The following is an 18,684-nucleotide window of genomic DNA, read 5'->3' on the forward strand; positions in this document are numbered from 1 at the left end:
TTATATTGGATTAATATGATGTTGCTCCTCATAGAAAAGCACATTGAAATGTGCAGGGTTGTATTGATGTGTGGACTTGGCGTCCTGGGAGTGAGATATTTTAAAAGAGGATCTGTTTGATTCTAGGATGATTTGAACGACCCTGGCACTAAAGATACATAAAAGAAGAACTGGGGTTGCCCTGACTTGTGTTATGCCATCCATGTAGCTTCCTTCAGGGTGTTTCTCTTAGATGCAATTCCTCTGGCGTGCAGAACGTGGGCATTCGTTCCAATCTGTCTATTTAGCGAACCACCCATGTTGATGTTCCTTAAGTACATTCATCTCTCAATTTGAGAAGCACGTGGCCTGGGAACCAATCAAATTTAGCCTGTGGAGTACCAAAAAGCAGTGTCAATATTTTGGAGAACTCATTTAGCTTGCCAGGAAGTAGCTGCTGTGATTTATAATATTGACCCTCACCTAGCAATTATTACATGTCAGGTGCTATTTTATGTATTCTAATACAGTATAGGTTAAGTACCCTTATCCAAAATGCTTGAGATCAGAAATATTTCAGATTTCAGATTTTTTTTTTGGATTTCAGATTATTTGTATATACATAATGAGATATCTCAGGGATGGGACTCAAGTCCTAAACACAAAATTAATTTATGTTTCATATATACCTTATACATATAACCTGAAAGTAATTTTATACAATCTATTTAATAATTTTGTGCATGAAACAAAGTTTGTGTGAAATCCTTATGCAAAATTTTCTACTTGTGGAGTCACGACAGTGGCTCAAAAATTTTCGAATTTTGGAGCCTTTCAGATTTTGGATTTTCAGATTAGGGATCCTCAACCTGTAATTTGCTTAATCTTCACCACAATCTTTTGAGGACAGGGTATCATTACACTCACTTTACAAATGGGGAAACTGAGGCCTACAGAGCTGTTGAGTAAAGAATCCTTACTGAAACCCCAGGAATCTGGTCTGGGCCTTGCTTTAAACTTTGCCCTATTAAACTCCAGGACTGCACTGTTTGAACCTTTTCACCCCAATGATAGTCATTCCCAAGAGTCAAATGGAAATCTCCCCTTGGGTATGCAAAGTTCCTTATGCTTGACTTCTGCTTGTTTGGACAAAGCAGAGTGAAAAAATGTGCTCCTACTAAAAACAAATGCTGCCGGTAATAGCAGACGGTGGTTTTATTCCTAAAACAATTCTATAAAATATGCTCATGGTTAAGTGGGATGCAAATATAACCACTAAGCTTCATGTTTTTAATTTTTTCAGAAATGCAACTTCATGTCTGGCTCTAATATCACCCAAAGCTCTTCAGAGCAGCCTGGACCACATCCAGCAAGCTGCTCCTGCAGTGGAAAGAGGATTCCCTGCATCTCATTGTGTTTCCATCTTATGAAGCTCAGTTCTAGACAGCAATTCTCAAAATATTTGTGGCAAAGGACTAGATGTTGGTGGTGGTGTCATTGTTTTAATTCTCATCATTACGGACAAATATTTGTATAAAATACAATGAAATCAAATTGTTACAAAAGTGATCATGTTCTTGGATTGTTGCAGCAATGTTAAATAGCTATCAACATCTCTAAAAAGATTAATCTTAATACCTGAACTTATCTTGTAGGAGACTGAGACACATTTTGAGTAGCCCTACTCTAAAAAATTTCTTGCAATTCAGAATTCAGTTCACAGTTGTAGATTTTGACACTTAAGCACTAGGAAAGTCTGGAATCCTTTCCAGCCTTTTATAAATAATTGAGAGACCTCCCTACCCTGACAACAAAATTCAGGGCAATGTCATTGCCACTCCTCCATATTTCAAAGTAGAGTTGAAAGTCAATCCTTATAAAATATTTGATAAGTACTGCAGTTTTATTTCTAAGAGTTCAAAGATTTTTTCTTGGAAATATTTAGTAGATTTAATTATGTCTAGAAAGTATATAAATACTTGATTTACCTCAACTGGAAAAGTAAATGTAATTTCCCTTCTTTTACATATATTGAAGCTGAACTTCAGTTTATAATGTTATACACATATGCTATTGTTCAACTTCAATACACTATCTTATCCTTTCCCCATGTAAATTTAATAAGCTTTTATAGTCAAGGGAAATTTGGTATTCCTCTTATCTGGATACATTTCCTCTCTTGCTTTTATAATATGTTTTAGCCATCTGCCTTTCCCTGCCATGCTTCATTATTTTAAGATATCATTTGGTCCATGTGATTTCAAGACTTTGACATAAGTCTGCATCTGCCTGCCCTACCATAGATTCATAATATAAATTTACATGACACCCACCTTTTGTCTCCAATAATAACACATTACATTTGTATAGCAGTAACACTTCATAAAACACAGATAAAAATTTTCAGTCAATCCTCAGGTGAGTTCCTGAGAAGGTGCCTGTAAATTAAGTGTGCACATGACCAATTTAATAAAAATTCACTAGAGGAGCTTGATACTTAAAGAATTCTATAATAGTTTCTCTGTATAGCAAAAAAAAAAAAAAGTTTTGCACAGTAAATAATCACCACCAAATTTATCAATATTTTTCATTTTTATTAAAGGTTTGTTTAACTGGGGTAGAATGTTTAAGACTTTTGATCTTTTTTCCCCTTCATGTAGGTGGTCCAAGTATTTCAAAAATAAACAGTGTGAAATGAAAGAAACTAGCAAAGGGAAAATTATCTAGTGACAACCCAAAGTAAATATTATTATTATTTTACCTGGTGTAGCTTACAAGTGCATGCATGAGATTAAATTGTTATTCTTTCCAAATTAGCAGGAATAATTCACTAAGAACCTTAATGTGTTTCTTGGAAAGAGTAAAAAACACAAAGCAAAAAAATAACCTCTCACTCTGGGAAGATTTATGAATCTCATTTTTAGGAATTGAGGACAATAACAGGGAAAATAAAACATCTCAAATTTTATCTTTAATTACCATTCCTAAGCACAATTTTAATTTTTTGGAATTTGTCAATGTATGGGCTGAGTGAATTTATAATTCAACCTATTTTGTTGAAGAATTCATTAACATTTCAAAAGTATTCTCAGACCACTTTCATGGGCTTTCTGGCTATTCACAATATACATGGCTATTCTTGGGGCTATCATTGTGTTCTGTAATGTTTCCTCTCTCGGTCAGAAATAAAAATATTTTCCTTAAAGAATTTTGGGCTGAAATAGTTACATTTATGTAAGCACATAAATAAAAATAATTTCCCATCAAAGGCTTTGTGAATAAAGAAGGTGAATAAAAGATGTTATTCTTGAGCAATAATACATTTTGGGAACTTCTTTCCTCAAGTGTCAAAAATAATACAGCAGAGGGCAAGAAATGCAAGTAATAAAGCTAAATACAGCATATTTCATGACTAAAAAGAAAAATTTCTTTTGGCTACAAACTAGAGCTATCTGGTCTGGCTGGAAACATGCGTAAGACACAATTTTCAGGTTCTAGACTAAAAGGAATGATGTAGTGTAAATTCAGAAAACATAGGAAGGCCATGATTAAGAGTGTACCAGATTTATCATTCAGAAAAAGAAATATAGGTAAAACAACTTAAAGAAAACTCAACATATAAAAATCTAAATCCCTGAGGGGAGACACCGAGGCTTAAGAATAAATTAGAAATGACTATAAATCTGTTCAATAAGAGTTGATGTCAATGAAAAATATAACTATTTGTTAATAGATGGCATTTCATTAGGGACACTTCAACAATACCATTTAGAAGACCTTTCTTATGTGCTTTGCTTAAAAGCTTTTATTAGATTCCCGAGGTCAGAAAAGTTTATCTATATTAAACTTTTATATACATATATACATACATATATACAGATACAAGTGGCCTTTTATGACCCAGCTTTGGTGCTCTAACAGGGGGTCAAGGCATCAGAAGCAATATTGGAAATAATGTTCAGAGGCTTTATCAACTTGAAGCAAGTGGCATGTGGAGCAAGTTTTGGAGATAGAAAGATCATCAAGAAATCAGCAGTGAAGTTTGAATTAACAGGGAACATTAGTTTCTAGAGATGGCAGAGTCACCAAGAAATGAGTAGTAAAGCTTGCATTCATCTCTGGAGATTGCCTTGTTAGCTCTGTTAGTAAAGCCCGCGGAGTTCCTAGTGAGCTGTATTTATACAGACCATTCCTACCACTTCTTCCGCAGGGTCCCCTTGAGCTGTCAGGTAGGTCACCCTAAACTGCTGCACGTTGCTGTCAGAAATGTCCCATTTTACCCGCAGGCTAGAAGTGGTTTCATCACCTACAACCAGGTTTCTGATTCCTGTCTGGAAAACTGGAATAAACACAACCAAGGATTAAAGAACTTTTAACCCATCATAGTCCAAAACGAGCCACAGAAACTATTTGCGGAGTGGCAACAAACATCATTTAGTGTTATCTCCATAATATAGACCCATATGAAGCAAGAGCAGCTCTGCTTTAGTGGTTCATAGGGAGTCATGATACCTATGAGTAGCGACCAAAAATGGGTTTAAGAGATAATCACAAGATGAGCCCAAGGAGCCCTCAAAATGATCAGCTTTGTATATACACTAGTACGGAGAACTGGAGAGGAGCCCTTGGGCTAGTAAACCCGCCCCTGGAGCCCGACAGGGAGCACGCTCACAAGAACCTCACAGCAGTGCTCCGTGGAGAAGCGGGCATGGTAGCCCAGAGCAGGTCAGCCTCCGTGTGCAATCCAGGATCCAGCACACAGCCCGTCCACGTGCCCCCACCCGATTTCTGTTTCTAACACTTGCCACTCAAAGCACAAACCTCCACCCAGGCTGCTTTTATCCATTCAGCCCACATGGATATGATCTTTTCTCTGATATTTGTCCAAACTCCTTTACTCGTGTTCTTGGGCGCATTTATGCTCACCTCCCAAGGAGCCTGCTCGCTCATTTCTTCCATCTTTTTCTTCTCCTTTCTACCCTGACTTCCTTTCTTTCTGTTCGTCTCCTCTGACTGCTCTTTCTCTTCATTCATTTAATAATGCATTCAGAAAATATTCATCGAACTTTTCCTGTATGTCAGACTGTGTTAGGCCTTTGAGATATAGAGTGATTAACTCTTGACAAAAATACTAAAAGGGTCACAGAGGAAGTAGAAGATTGACATTTACATGGAAAAATTGGGGGTGGGGAATACTAGGCAGTGGGAATAGGAGGGAACTTCTCATATTTAGGGCAAGGAGTTCTGGATGGCAGCAGGAAATGGGGGAAGCATAGGAAAGACGGTTGAGGCCAGGAAGGGAAAGAAGCAGTACCCAGGCAGGCAGGACCTGCATGTTATGAAAAAGAGGTTTTAGGGCACAAAGAAGGGCTGGAGAGAGATTAATTGAAGAATGAATGAATACATGAATGGGTAATGGAGAGCCACTGATGTGTGTTTTAGATAAGAAAATAAATATTACCAAACTTGTGTTTTTCCTAGTTGACTCTGACAGCTAGTTGGGAGGTGTATTACAGTGGAAGGGAAAGCTAAGCTGAAGGGGGAAATAGCTGATGTAGAAAGAACAATAGACCAGCCAAGTCTCAGTTACCCAAAGAAATGTAAGGAAAACATGATATGAATAATTCTCAGCAGAGAGCAACAGGAGAAGTCACTGAGATAAAGAGGAGGGCAAAGACCACTGGGGAGGTTGCTATGTTAACATCCTCTGAAAAGTGAATGGGAATCCAAGACAAAGATGGAAAAGGAAGAGAGATGTATCAGTGAGATTGTGAACTACAAGACCGATTGGCAGTTAGTGGTAAAGAAGATGTTGATAGGTTCCAAGAGGAGTGAAATTTGAACCAGTGTGCCAGAGAAAGAAGGGAGGGGCATGTCTTTTTCTAAGTAATAATACAAAATAAATAAAGTTTGGATGATATAACTTCTGTTTAAATCAAACTTTTTTAAATCGGTAAACGGGCTCCTATTTAACCTTACCTGAAGTCACAGGGCTGGTAGGTACTATGGTTGTAGCTGGTTCTGTCCAAACACTGTCAACTAAAAAATATTCATTACTTAAAAATTAAGTACAGATAATAACTCTATACATTTTTGTACAGCATTTTATAGCTTTCAAAGAAAATTTCACCACTAGTATCTCACTTGCTTCCCACAACAAACTCCACTATGGTTGGAAGACAGAAAAGTGAGTTGTAAGTAAGGTCAACATATTTGTTCCACAGGTAAGGAAATTGAAACCCAAAGAAATTAAAATTTCTCATCCCAGATATCAGACTTCATACAAACATTAGAATTACACCTACAAAATTGTGAAACTTCCCAACCACTTTGAAATAGGGCCATAGCCATGATGATTAATGGAAATTAAACAGTGCTGTAGACCAAGTTGTGAAAAGATTGCCAAACAAGACCACCAAGGAGTATATGTGCTTGGGCAATCTTCTATTTCTCTTATCCACCCTGGGCAGACAGCAGAATGAAGTGGGTGTGTGGTGCTCTGCTCAGATCCCTGTTCCAGTTCAACACATCCATCCACCTAGTGCTGGAATACTAGTTGCCAATGGCTCACAGCTCTGGGAACTGCCTTGCCTGAGGTCATAGCCTCTGTCAGGGGATGAGCCACCTCCAGTGCTGTGGAATCAGGGGTACAAAGGCTCAGCCCCTTATCTCAATTTAGGACAACTCAGAAGAGTCATCCCAGCTCTAGAGCTCCTAATAAGATTAGCTGGGGACTCAGTTTCAATTTCTCCTCATGCCCAGTCCTGCTGTCCTCAGCTCCTTACATAAGCATCTCCCAAATGCACTCTTCAATAAACCTTCTGGATGCAATTTTCTGTCTCAGAATCTGATTCCAGCAAATCCAATCTAAGACAATTTAATATGTGGTTCATACCTCATATTTTAAAAATGAAGGGATGAATGAATCAGCAAGTGAATTTTACACAAGATTCTTGGAACCAAGGTCAACTTGGAAAATTCCAGAGACTCTTGGACATGTTAGCCCTAGGTTTAGTTGTTTTCCAACTTATTCATTCATAAATTATTTTATCCATCCATCCACCCATGCATCCATCCATCCATCCATGCATCCATCCATTCATCCATGCATCCACCCATCCACCTATCCCATCTGGTCAACAAATATTTATTGTACAGTTAAAATGTGCCAAGTATTGTCTGAAGTGCTGAGGACAAGATAGATATGGTCCTTCCCTTTATAGTGATCACAGTCTAGGTTGCTAAGATGCTTCACATATGGGTTTCATTGAAGGTGAAGAGATATGAAAAATTCTGGGAGACAAAGAAAAACTGAAGCGTCCGTGGCCAGGACTCAGGCTGATGGAAAGGGAAGTGATGGGGTGAAGAGGGGTCAGAAGGGATGGTGGGAGGGGTTAAAGCCCACTGTGGCCAGACCAAGACTTACGTGTGGTCCCAACCGCAGTTACCACCTCACTCTCACTCCCATCGTCAAGCACAGCCAACAGTGAAACTTCATACTCCGTGCCAGGCTCCAGGCCTTCAATGACATATGAGTCCTGCTCTTCTTTTAAGGCAACCTGAAAAGCATTTGGTGCTTAGTAACTAGGCTTATTTGAATAAAAAGGGGGAAAAATAAAATTAAAAAAAAATAGAAAAAAGGAAAATGTTATTCTGAGCATAAGCAAAAACAACCAAGCATAAAGAAATCCAAGGGTGTTAAAGTCCATTTTAAAGTCAAGCCAGAGACTTTATTCCTTTCAATCCTCTCAGTAAATAATTTAATAATATTGCAAAAGTGGCATTTTAAAGTTTTATTAAATGTCATTTATTAAAGTCATAGAAGCTGAAAATATATAAGGTATATAACTAAAGCCCTGGCAACCATTCATTTTAATCTTTGAAAACTCATATGATTTGACTTTTATAGAACTCCATGCCATAGAAAATATTAATTACTTCTGGGATTCTCAATATAATTTAAAGCGAAGACCAACCCCAATGCAGCAGTCGGTATTCACTCCCAGATAAAATGCTGCAGACTGATTTTCAGTCTGCTTCAGACAACTCACCTCCTCAGTCTTCCCCCCGTAGACTGGAATCCACATCAACTTGTGTAGCCCTTCTTCAACAGAAAGGGGATGCCAGGTCACCCTAAAACTGTCTGTCGTCACCTCATCAATTTCCAAGTATTGCTGGGCTGGAACCTCCTCTGTAAGCCCAGGAAGGAGAATTTTGTCAGGGAATTGAGAAGGGAAGAAAGCCAAAACTCAAGCAGCTCCCGGGGGTGCTGCAGGAAGCACAGACCCTTTGAGGAATCTTTTACTTTGGGAAAGTAGCACCAATCAGTCCACGGCGGCCTCACATTCTGTTTCCAGAATTTACCAACATCATAAATCATGAAAACCATGGAAATGACAAATTTTAAAAGTTTTCCAGTAATTTCCAGAACTCTTAGCTTCTCCATTTGGCTGTTTTCATTAACTGTAAAAAAACAAGAGCTCCATATTCATTATTTTACAAAAATATTATTTTCCAAGGATCTTGAGGAAATTAAAATGGTGCCCTAGGGGCCTGAGAAACGTTCCCTTTTAGCTCTATTTGCTGTCGTGGCTAAATCACTCCCTGGTAATAAGTCCTGGAGAAGAATCTTCACCCTATTAACTTGTACATACAGCAGTCATCCAAAGTGAAATATAATTTATTAGATCTTCCACTACTTCACAGCTTACACACTCTGGGATGTACAACAGAAAGCAATGCATCCAACTACACACAAAATAAATTGTCAAGGTATTGATTTTTATTATTTGAAACCCAGGTATTTAAATCTCTTTGATAGGACACCATGAGAATTCCAACTGGAGTTTGCCTTCATGAGATTTAGTGAAATTACTGAATTTTTCTGTGAACATTATTTCCCAATCCAACTTCTTTCTCATCTCTCTCTAAATTACCTTCTCATTTCCTTAATATAAGACTAAATTTGTTTCCAAGTGCAATCAATGATAAGTTCAGAAACCAAACAATACAGGATTATTACCACCAAGAAGCAAAACAAAGTTTTATATTTTTAGGGTGATTACAGATTTTTAGGGTACATACAGAAAAGGAAAATAATGTATTCATGTCTTATATTTAATTTTAGTATTTAAAATATTACTTATTGTTGTATGAAGATTTCAGGCTCCAGGAAAATCACTATTGGCTATAGACTGATGTAATAGGTTAAATAGTATGAAACTGACATTTTTAAAGGTCAAAAACTGTCAAATATCAGAAATTTTGGAAGTTCAACTTAAGACACATGCTCATATGAATGGAAGAAGGATGTGGAAAATTTTACACCAGGGAACAAAAGAAAAAAGTATGAGATTAGAAAGAGAACAATGTATGGTTTTTTTTAATTGAGAACTTTTGAATTTAGGTGGTCTTTTCTCTTTTCCTTGCTTTTATAGAAACTAATTAGCCAGTACTCATACTAGTCATCTAATTGTTCATTTTTAAATAATAATATAAAAGAAGTAAAAATTAAAATGCAATCTCCTCAAAATCACAGCTGAACAAGATGCTCCAGGTTCTGGTTTCTACATGGCTACTCCAAAAAACCTCTCAAACCATAATGCGGCTTACCTGTGGTGAAAATCCCGGTCAGGGGCTCCGACTGCCCTTCATCATAGATGGAGAAAATGGAAACAGTGTACTCTGTGAGGGGTGTCAAGCCTTTCAGAGGGAATGTAGTAACAGGATCAACTTCAACCTGCAAAAGTGAGATGTCATAATAGCTGTATCTAATACTTTCTAAATACAGTTGTCATTTTATTATTGCCTGTCGTTCACTTGGCTGGCAGCAGATCTATAATCACTGCAAAAAAAATTACTGAATTATAAAATCAGCCAGTTTATATATACACATTTCCAATCTTACACACTTAAGTAGATTACCTATCAATTAATTCTCAGGACAACTTTGCAATAAATATTATTCCCATTCATTACAGATATAAAGTGCAGACAACTTAAGATGATACAAATATATGTAATGTTTCTAGCCAGATCTGCTGGGAGTAGCCAGTTTTTGGCTTCACTGCCTAAACTCTGCTGGCTCCATAGCTAAGTAATACACAACAACTCCTACAAGAGTTGCTCAGGTGAGCAAAAATGCAGAAGAATAATCAGGGAACATTAATTAATACTAAAGAAAACAGTAGGCCGGGCACGGTGGCTCACGCCTGTAATCCTAGCACTCTGGGAGGCCGAGGCGGGTGGATTGCTCAAGGTCAGGAGTTCGAGACTAGCCTCAGCAAGAGCGAGACCCTGTCTCTACTAAAAAAATAGAAAGAAATTATCTGGCCAACTAAAATATATATTTAAAAAAAAAATTAGCTGGGCATGGTGGCGCATGCCTGTAGTCCCAGCTACTCGGGAGGCTGAGGCAGTAGGATCGCTTAAGCCCAGGAGTTTGAGGTTGCTGTGAGCTAGGCTGACGCCACGGCACTCACTCTGGCCCGGGCAACACAGCGAGACTCTGTCTCAAAAAAAAAAAAAGAAAAAGAAAACAGTAAATTTTTGAAATATTCCTTTATCTTCCACAGAAAGACATATTTGGGGAAAACAATTACCAACCTCATTAGGGCACATAAAATATGTGAAGTCCTGAGGATAAGGACCAAGGGTGTAAGAAAAGGGAAGGATTAGAAAGGAGAACTTAACAACAAAGAACAGACCTTGGAAAAATAGACCATGAAGTAAGAGAAGATGAGGGCAGGACCTGGAAGACAGAGCCCTGATGAAGTCCCCCTCCAAGAAAGAGAAAGAACAGACACTGCTCTATCCCTGCGGGGGACGAATTGTGCCCACTGGGTAATTTTTCATCCCTCACCCTCCTCCCACCCTCTCCCCGTTTGAGTCTCCAATGTCCTTTACACCACTCTGTGATGACAAATCTTGATCCTACCCAAGGTTAAGGGGAAGGTCGTTACGCTCACTCTATGTATTTGCTCATAGCAAAGTGACCTTTACAAAAATATAAAATGTCAGTTTCCTGCTTAAACCTTCATTGGCTACCTATTGCCTCCAAATCAGAACCAAGCACCCCGAGATGGCCTCTTGATCTTACATATCTGGGGCACCACCTTCTCTCTGCCACGCTACCAATGGCCCACTGGGCTCCAGCCACGCTGACCTTCTGTCAGGTCCTTTTATTTCTCACCTCAGGGCCTTTGCACATGCAGTTCATTCTGTCTGTGACCCTACTCCCAGCTCTTTTCAGAATCAGGCCTTCCTCGTCTATCAGGACTATGCTTAAATATCCCCACTGCAGAGGAGGTTTCTCTTTCCTCCCATAAGTAGGACTATTTTCTAACAATGCCTGTGTGGTTTCCTCCCTGGCACCAATGACAACCTGAAATTATTTCATTTCTTTACATACTTGTTTACCGTCTATCTCCTGCATGGAGTGTAAGTCCCTTGAGGGCAGGACCCTGTTTAGTTTCCTCATCACTGTATGTTAAATTGTATTTTTTTTTTTTGAGTGAATAGAATAAGTAAATGAAAATGAAAATGGAGGCCCCAAAGAACCTTTTTAAAAGAGATAAGAAAGGGCTCATCTAAACTAAGAACCAGTCCAGAAACCATCTACATCCCTAAGGAATCAACCATAGATCGCAAAGAGTGCAAACCCTGTGGAAAGGAGCTTTCATTTTACCACATCGGAGCCCTGGGCCACACGGCAGGAGAGGCCAGCCCGCCCAGCCTTTTCAGTCTCTCTAGTTGGGAGTGAGGTCATCCTGGAAGTTCTAGTCCAGTCAAACTCCCAGATGAATGTGAGAATCACCCCAGCTGACACCACATGGCAGAAAGGCGCCGTCTCTGCCGAGTTCTGCCCAAGTTGCATAATCATGGGCTGTATTTTAAGCTGGAGTGCTGGTTACACAGCAATAGCGAACCAAAAATATGTACTGTCGTCTTCTGAATCCAGGATCGGTAACATGACAGATCATTCTTAGAATTCAGAGTTTATACCCCAGCCTGGATACTGTCTGCATGCTTTATGTGCATTAATTGACTTAATCCTTACCACAGTCCTGTAGAGTAGCTAATTATTACTCCCAATTGGAAGATGGCAAAAATGAGACTCCAAAAAGTTAAGAAACTTGTCCAAGGGAAACCAGCTGGTACCTAGGACTTAAACACAGGTGTTTCAGCCTGTAAATCCTGTGCTCTTAAACACTATTTAATGTATGGCTTCACTATTTAAACTCATAGAAAATACAAATCCATATTTAAAATGTGAATTCAAGACATATTTTCTTGAACTATACTTATGTATTGCTTTCTGTTGTTTTGAATTGTCATCACTAAGATTTATTGAGCACTTACAAAGTATAAGGAAGTGTATACACACAGTCTTATTTAGAGCCTCTCCCTTTTTCTCTCTCTCCTTACCCCATCAAACCCTAGGTACTTTTATAATAACTATTTTCCACCAAAGAGGAACCTAAAGCCCAAACAGCTTAACTAACTTGCTCTGAGCCATACAATTATTAACTGTAATGCCGAGTTAGGCCTTGACCTTCTAATTCTCAAATCTGTGATAAAGGGGATTTTGCAAAGATATCAAATACACACAAAAGCAGTTAAAATCAAATTTTCTTAGGTATGCCAAGGAACTAAAAGGGAAAAAGTGTGTATCTGTTAAAAAGGATTGAGTTTATTTATTAAAGGATTTGGTTTGATGCTGAAAAGACTATATTTTATATAATTTCAGAATTGATTATTTTATTTCATCAAATCAAACAAAGGCATTTAGGTATCATTTATTTTTACTAAAATATCATATTTTAAACTATTGGTCCTGGAAACCAATTTTGTTGGTAGTATTTTCAAGATACAGGGGAAAAATTTAAGGAAATGATAACAAATGACTATGATCTCATTGTTATGCAACTGTTTCTGAGAATAATTTTCAAAGATTAGCTAAAAGCTTAACTTCAGCCTAATTTTGGAAGGGATGAAGAAAGAGGCCTTGATGAGGAATGAGGGATTTGGGCTCCACTCTGGACTCTGCTGCTGAGTCACTGCTCTTGGGAACTGGCCTCGCAAAGTCTAAAACCTGTGACCTTTGCATTTATAAAACTCCAATGGCAGCACTTAATTCCCCATCATGTTTGCGCGCTTCCCAAATCTTTTCACAGTAAATGCTATCCGAGATGGCTTCTGTCCTTAGAGGTTCTCTCTGCAGAGCACTTAGAACAGTGCCTGGGTGGTGGCAAGCCATTCAACAAGGCTTAGCTGCCATCATCCTGTCATCATCGTCATCACATTTGTTCAAATGTCCTGTTTTATTTTTGCTGCTTGATCTCCAAAGAGTTGGGGAGAGGCGTAATGCAAAAAAGACACAAAGTGAAGAAGAGGATATGAAAGAGGGAAGGTGAGAGGAAGAGGAAGTAAAGCAGAAAAATATTAATGGGGTATAAAGCAAACACCATTATAATGAATTACATGTTATGTACTAAGTAGATTTTACTTGGGACATTTTAATGGTCCATTGCAGAATGTTTTTGAGGATTTCCTAAAAATCCAGTGGCTGCACTGTCTATAAATAGAAGCTTAAATTCATAGAAGTTCTATAATTTTTAATTATATAATTACATTATTTATAAATATAACTGATTATATAAAAGAAAATTTATTTTTATTGTATTAAAAATTATTACCAAAGGAAGGTGCACTACAATGAACAAATATTTATTGGTGATTATAGTTGTGTTATTTTGATTGTTCAGTGAGTCAACATTTTTACATTGGTAAGTTTTATATATAAATAGAAATTGCTGGACTCTCTCCCTGAGTCCCAGGATCTGGCAGCCCCTGCCTGGGTTTCTCTGCAGCAGCAATCTGCAGGAGCTGAGACTGGCTGCACCTTAGGTGCACATACACTCCGTCACATCAGTCCCCGACACATCCTAGTGTCCCTGCCACCGAAGCTCAATGAAGACCGTTGTCACTTATCATTGGTTTTAAATTACTGTCTTTCCTTCAGTAGAAATTTTTTTCTGTACCCATGTCCCTAAAATATACCCCAAGTTGGCCTCATGTTTCAGGAAAAACAGATGAGTGTATTTCTTTGCATTTTTTTGTATTTCTTCACTCATTTATATTATCCACCTCATCCTCCTACACAGGTGAATTTGCAGCCATTGGGAAAGCAGTTGATAGATTACCGGAGACAAAGAGACACCTTTTGCTCAGTATATTTTATTTCAATCTTTCTACTGCTTCAGGCTTCAAAAATAAAGCAAGTAGTCCAAATGACCCCAGACTCATCAGAATTACTTACTCTCCAGGATTTAAGAAGGTTTAATGAAGGATGTTGAACACGCTTTGCTGTATGTTAAAAAATGTGCATTTACTGTTCATCCATTACACAATGTCCCTTAGGAGGACACATTCTGTAAAATATTGCTTGGATTTAATTGTAAGCAAAAGTTTGCCTCTGCATATGAAAACATTTGCTTTATTTGGTCAGAAAATAGAAATGATGTAATCCAACATATTTCCGTTTTTGTCTTAGCTTCCTGGACCAAGATAAGTAAAAATAAAATAAAAATAACCTTGCTATCTTGCTAAAACATATTTCCAAGTACAGAATTTCTGAAAGTATTAGTCACTGCATGTAAGATATTATGTCTTCATGAGTTTTTAACAAGTTTTATTATTTGAAAATATCTTCCTACAAAAAACTTGAATTATTTCTTTTCTAAATTTAGTCTCATCTAACTAGGGTCTTTCAGATGCTTGTTTATTCAAAAGTGGAGGGGTAAACTGATAACACGGCATTACTTCTAGTTTGATGCTTCCATGAATATACATACTTCCCCATCCCCATGCCCTGTGGCATACTGTATTTTCCAGAGATGGTCACATCAATGTATACCTTCCATCCTATGTGCTCCGCTTGTCCTGCAACTGGCATGCTTCTCACCATAGGTGGGGTCTGTGTTTCTCCCCACCTTGAATCCAGGCAGGGGCTACCAATGGAGTGTGGTGGAAGTGACAGCAAGTGACTTCTGAGACTGGATCATTAAAGGTGGTACAGCTTCCACTAGAGCTCTCTGTCTCTCTCTCTGGACATACATCAGGAACTACTGAGCCAACTCTCTGGAAGCTGCATGCTGGAGACATCATGTGCAGAGTCTACCTACAGAGACCTGCTCCAGCTCCCAGCTGTTTTGTCTTCCCAGATCAAGCACCACACATAAGTGTGGAGAAGCCACTGAGATGATGCCAGACCCAGCCACCATCTGGCTATAACCTCATGAGTGCCCCCTCCCCCCAAGTCAGAACTGCATATCCAAGCCCCAACTCCTGACCCATAGAAACTATCAGAGAAAATAAATAATTGGCATTGTTTTAACCCACTAGGCTTTGAGATGACTGGCTATGCAGCCACAAATGACTAGCACACACCGCCTGAAAAATATTCATCATGTTCCACAACTTACCTCATTGATTTCAGTGCCGTCTGCATTATTATACACAATTCGATAACCAATGATCTTTCTTGAAGTTGGGTCCCAGGTTAATCGAGCACTGTTAGAGCCAACATTGGAGATTCTCAGGTTTCTTGGTGGATTTAAAGGCACTTGGCAGTAGATGGAATAGAAAATAATTAAAATTTCAAAGAACATACACATAAAAAAGATAATAAACAGCATCTCTGACTTCTGAACTATTTACATATGAAAAATGTCATCCAGATAACAACTTATAACCCTGAAATAACCAGTGCATTGTCTCACAAAAATTCATAATATTCTCTATTAACAAAGAAAGTTTTCCTTGTAGAGAATAAATAGTAGTAATAAGCTACACATGCTTAGAAATAAGTAAGATTTAGGTAAATTTTCCATGCCTATCACTTTAACCTAATATTAATAAGAAAATGGATCAAAAACAAGAACTTCTGAAATCAACTCTTAGCTATTCCACCATGTGCCTCTGGCAAAACTCTACTTTTCAGCTCCACACTCTCCCACGTGTAAAATCAGGGAATGCCCATCGATCTGCCAGCTCCACATGGGTATCTATGAGACATCCCAACTTAACTGGTCCAAAACTGAAGTGCTGACTCTTGCCGCCTGCCTCTGTCTCCTCCTCATTCAGTCTTTCCCTCTGAGCAAATGGAAACTATGCTTCCCATCACTCAGGCCAAAAGTCTTGGAGTCATCCTGTATTCCTCTTTCTCTCACAGCCCATTTCCAACTCATTGGCAAATCCTTCCGTATTTATCTAGATATGACCACTTCTCTTCACTCCCCTGCTACCATGTTGGTGAAAACCACTATCCAACTCCTCTTGGCTTGGATTTTTGCCATAGTCTCCCAGCCAATCTCCTGGCTTCCATCTTCCCCCACTATAACTATTCTTCAGTGAACCCCTAAGAATGCTCCTTTAAAAACATAAGCCAGATCATTTCACTGCTCTGCACAAAACACTCCAAATGGGCCCCAACATCCTCAGAATAAATCCACAGTTCCTACAGTGGTTTATGTGACCCTACATAACCAGTCCTCTTATATCCTGCTGCCCCCGTCTCCTGCGACTCTGTCCTTTGTTCACGCTGTTACTGAAACCTGCCAGGCATGCTGAGTGCTTTCACATGCCCCACTGTACTTACTCTTATATCAACCACATGCTGCAAGATTATTGTTCTTCTTTCTACAGACTCAAAAAAAAGTTACATCACTTGCCCTTTGTCACCCAGATAAAATGTCAGTTGAGCTGGGATTCCCATTTCAGCTGCTATGATTCCAAATCCTATGCCCTTCCATCTTTATTCTGACCTAGCATTTGCATTTAGACAAGGAAATATACAGGTGGAATTATCTGCAGGATGCCAAAGTTCAGTTCCAGCGTCCATATCACTCATAATAATACAAGATTGAAGAAATATATTTCCTACCTCTAAATAAAATACATGATTTTTTAAGTTACAATTAGCTCTTAAGAGGTTTCAACCTAAACTAGTAGTTCCAATTTAGAATCCCAACATTTATTGGGCTTTTATTACAGCATTTCATCTGAATGACTGTACTGCTCACATGTTGTTTCTTGTCCTGTAACAGGATCGCTGGCCTCTTCTCCAAACATGGCATAAACCGTGACTGTGTATTCGGTATTGGGCAACAAGTCACTCAATTCAATATCTGTGTGGGTCTCTCCAATTTTCATCTGAAAAGAACACATGTTATTAGATCATTTGCCCATGTGCATTATTCATACGGATCTGAACTGAATAAAGGTGAGACCTCATGGAATAAGACTTCCTGTCTCCTCACACACAATCCCTTCATTAAATAGGCTTCAGTCATAATTTTTTAATTGTCTCATGTTGTTTTATATTAAGAACAGATACTATGGAACCATATAAAACTGAAAGTACTCATGTGTGCTGTGTTAGGATAACTCTTTGCATCTGGACAAACAGCAACTGCAGCCAGAATCACAGTGTTTAGTATATGGTCCCCAGGAGAGGGTGGGTGGGATTGAATCAGAAATGTTCTCTTGAGAGCTCCAAGCCAGTGTGCTGGAGGCAGGGCCAGTGGGCATCTCTCACTACTGGCTAATTCTAACCAGTCCTCTGGCTGGATGCCCAGTTTTTGCTTCCAGCTTGACAGAGCTGGGCCAGTCTTGCCACCCCATTCAACAAGGGGGCCTGTCCAATTGGACTGCAAGGCCCTTTCAGTATTCAGAAGAGATAAACCCACCTTGACATCTAACTTGGAAATTTGCTTTTTGATTCTGGGATAACTTTTCTGACTCTTGGATTCAGTCAAACTAGCCAACATTCTCAGTTGTGAGATAACAGAGTGACAGGATAGTTTTATGTTTTGGAAGAGAAAAAAAAAAAAAAAAAAAAAACTCCATAGAGGGTCTGTAGTGTATTATGAAGTTAACATTTTTAATTTTGTAATATCTTAACATAAATAACATAAATGTTTAGAAAACAATATAATACACCTTGATGTGCCCACTCTTCAAATTTAATATCAAAATTCTGTCATATTGACTTCAAATTTTATTTTTAAAAAGAATTAATATACTCAAATAAAACAAGTTCTTTCTCATTCTTGCTGTTCATGGCCTCTACCCTGATGCTGATGTATATCTTATTGCCCTATTTTTGTATTTGTAAACAATATATGGTCCTGTATATTTAACAATGCACATAAAGGGGACCATATCAACACAATCTTTATAATTTGTTATTTTTTTCTCTATCAATATTACAGTTCAAGGTTTATCTACCCATGTTAATTCACAAGGACAGAGTAGATATTATTAATTCTTTTACATATTCTTTGGTATAAATATACCATTATTTTCCATCCCTCTAATGATGGGTACGTTAGTTGTTTGCAATGTTTTGTTTTGATGAAGTACCTGCATTGAAAAATCCTTGCAAGATGTTTATAAAAATAGTATGCATCTTCAACAGGATGAAATATTTCAGAATATTCTCCAAAGCAGCTGTACCAATTTACATGCCCACCAGCAGTGTGGGAGTGCTTTTCCCACATGCCCGTTAACACTAAGGGTATTGCCAGACCTTAATTTTTTTTGCTAATCTGTTGCTTATAAACTAGTTTCCCTTCAATTTTTATTTTTCTCTTTCCTAGTAAGAGGCTGAGTATCTTTTCAGCATCATTTTAAAGTCTCTCT

At 38.3% G+C, this 18,684-nt stretch overlaps 1 protein-coding gene across 1 annotated transcript in view; it reads right to left on the reverse strand.

The window, feature by feature from the left end:
• The window catches only part of COL14A1 (collagen type XIV alpha 1 chain), a 200,049-nt gene that overhangs the window by 106,517 nt on the left and 74,848 nt on the right, over positions 1 to 18,684 (reverse strand). The window contains exons 13-19 of the mRNA XM_045560831.1: positions 17,064 to 17,193; positions 15,465 to 15,604; positions 9,592 to 9,718; positions 8,031 to 8,170; positions 7,406 to 7,538; positions 5,959 to 6,018; positions 4,167 to 4,318 (exon numbers count right to left, since the gene is read on the reverse strand). Of these exons, the coding sequence (XP_045416787.1) occupies positions 4,167 to 4,318; positions 5,959 to 6,018; positions 7,406 to 7,538; positions 8,031 to 8,170; positions 9,592 to 9,718; positions 15,465 to 15,604; positions 17,064 to 17,193 (882 nt within the window). The remainder of the gene's footprint in view (positions 1 to 4,166; positions 4,319 to 5,958; positions 6,019 to 7,405; positions 7,539 to 8,030; positions 8,171 to 9,591; positions 9,719 to 15,464; positions 15,605 to 17,063; positions 17,194 to 18,684) is intronic.

This window comes from Lemur catta, chromosome 9, assembly GCF_020740605.2.
Source record: "Lemur catta isolate mLemCat1 chromosome 9, mLemCat1.pri, whole genome shotgun sequence".
In the NCBI taxonomy this organism is placed as follows: domain Eukaryota; kingdom Metazoa; phylum Chordata; class Mammalia; order Primates; family Lemuridae; genus Lemur; species Lemur catta.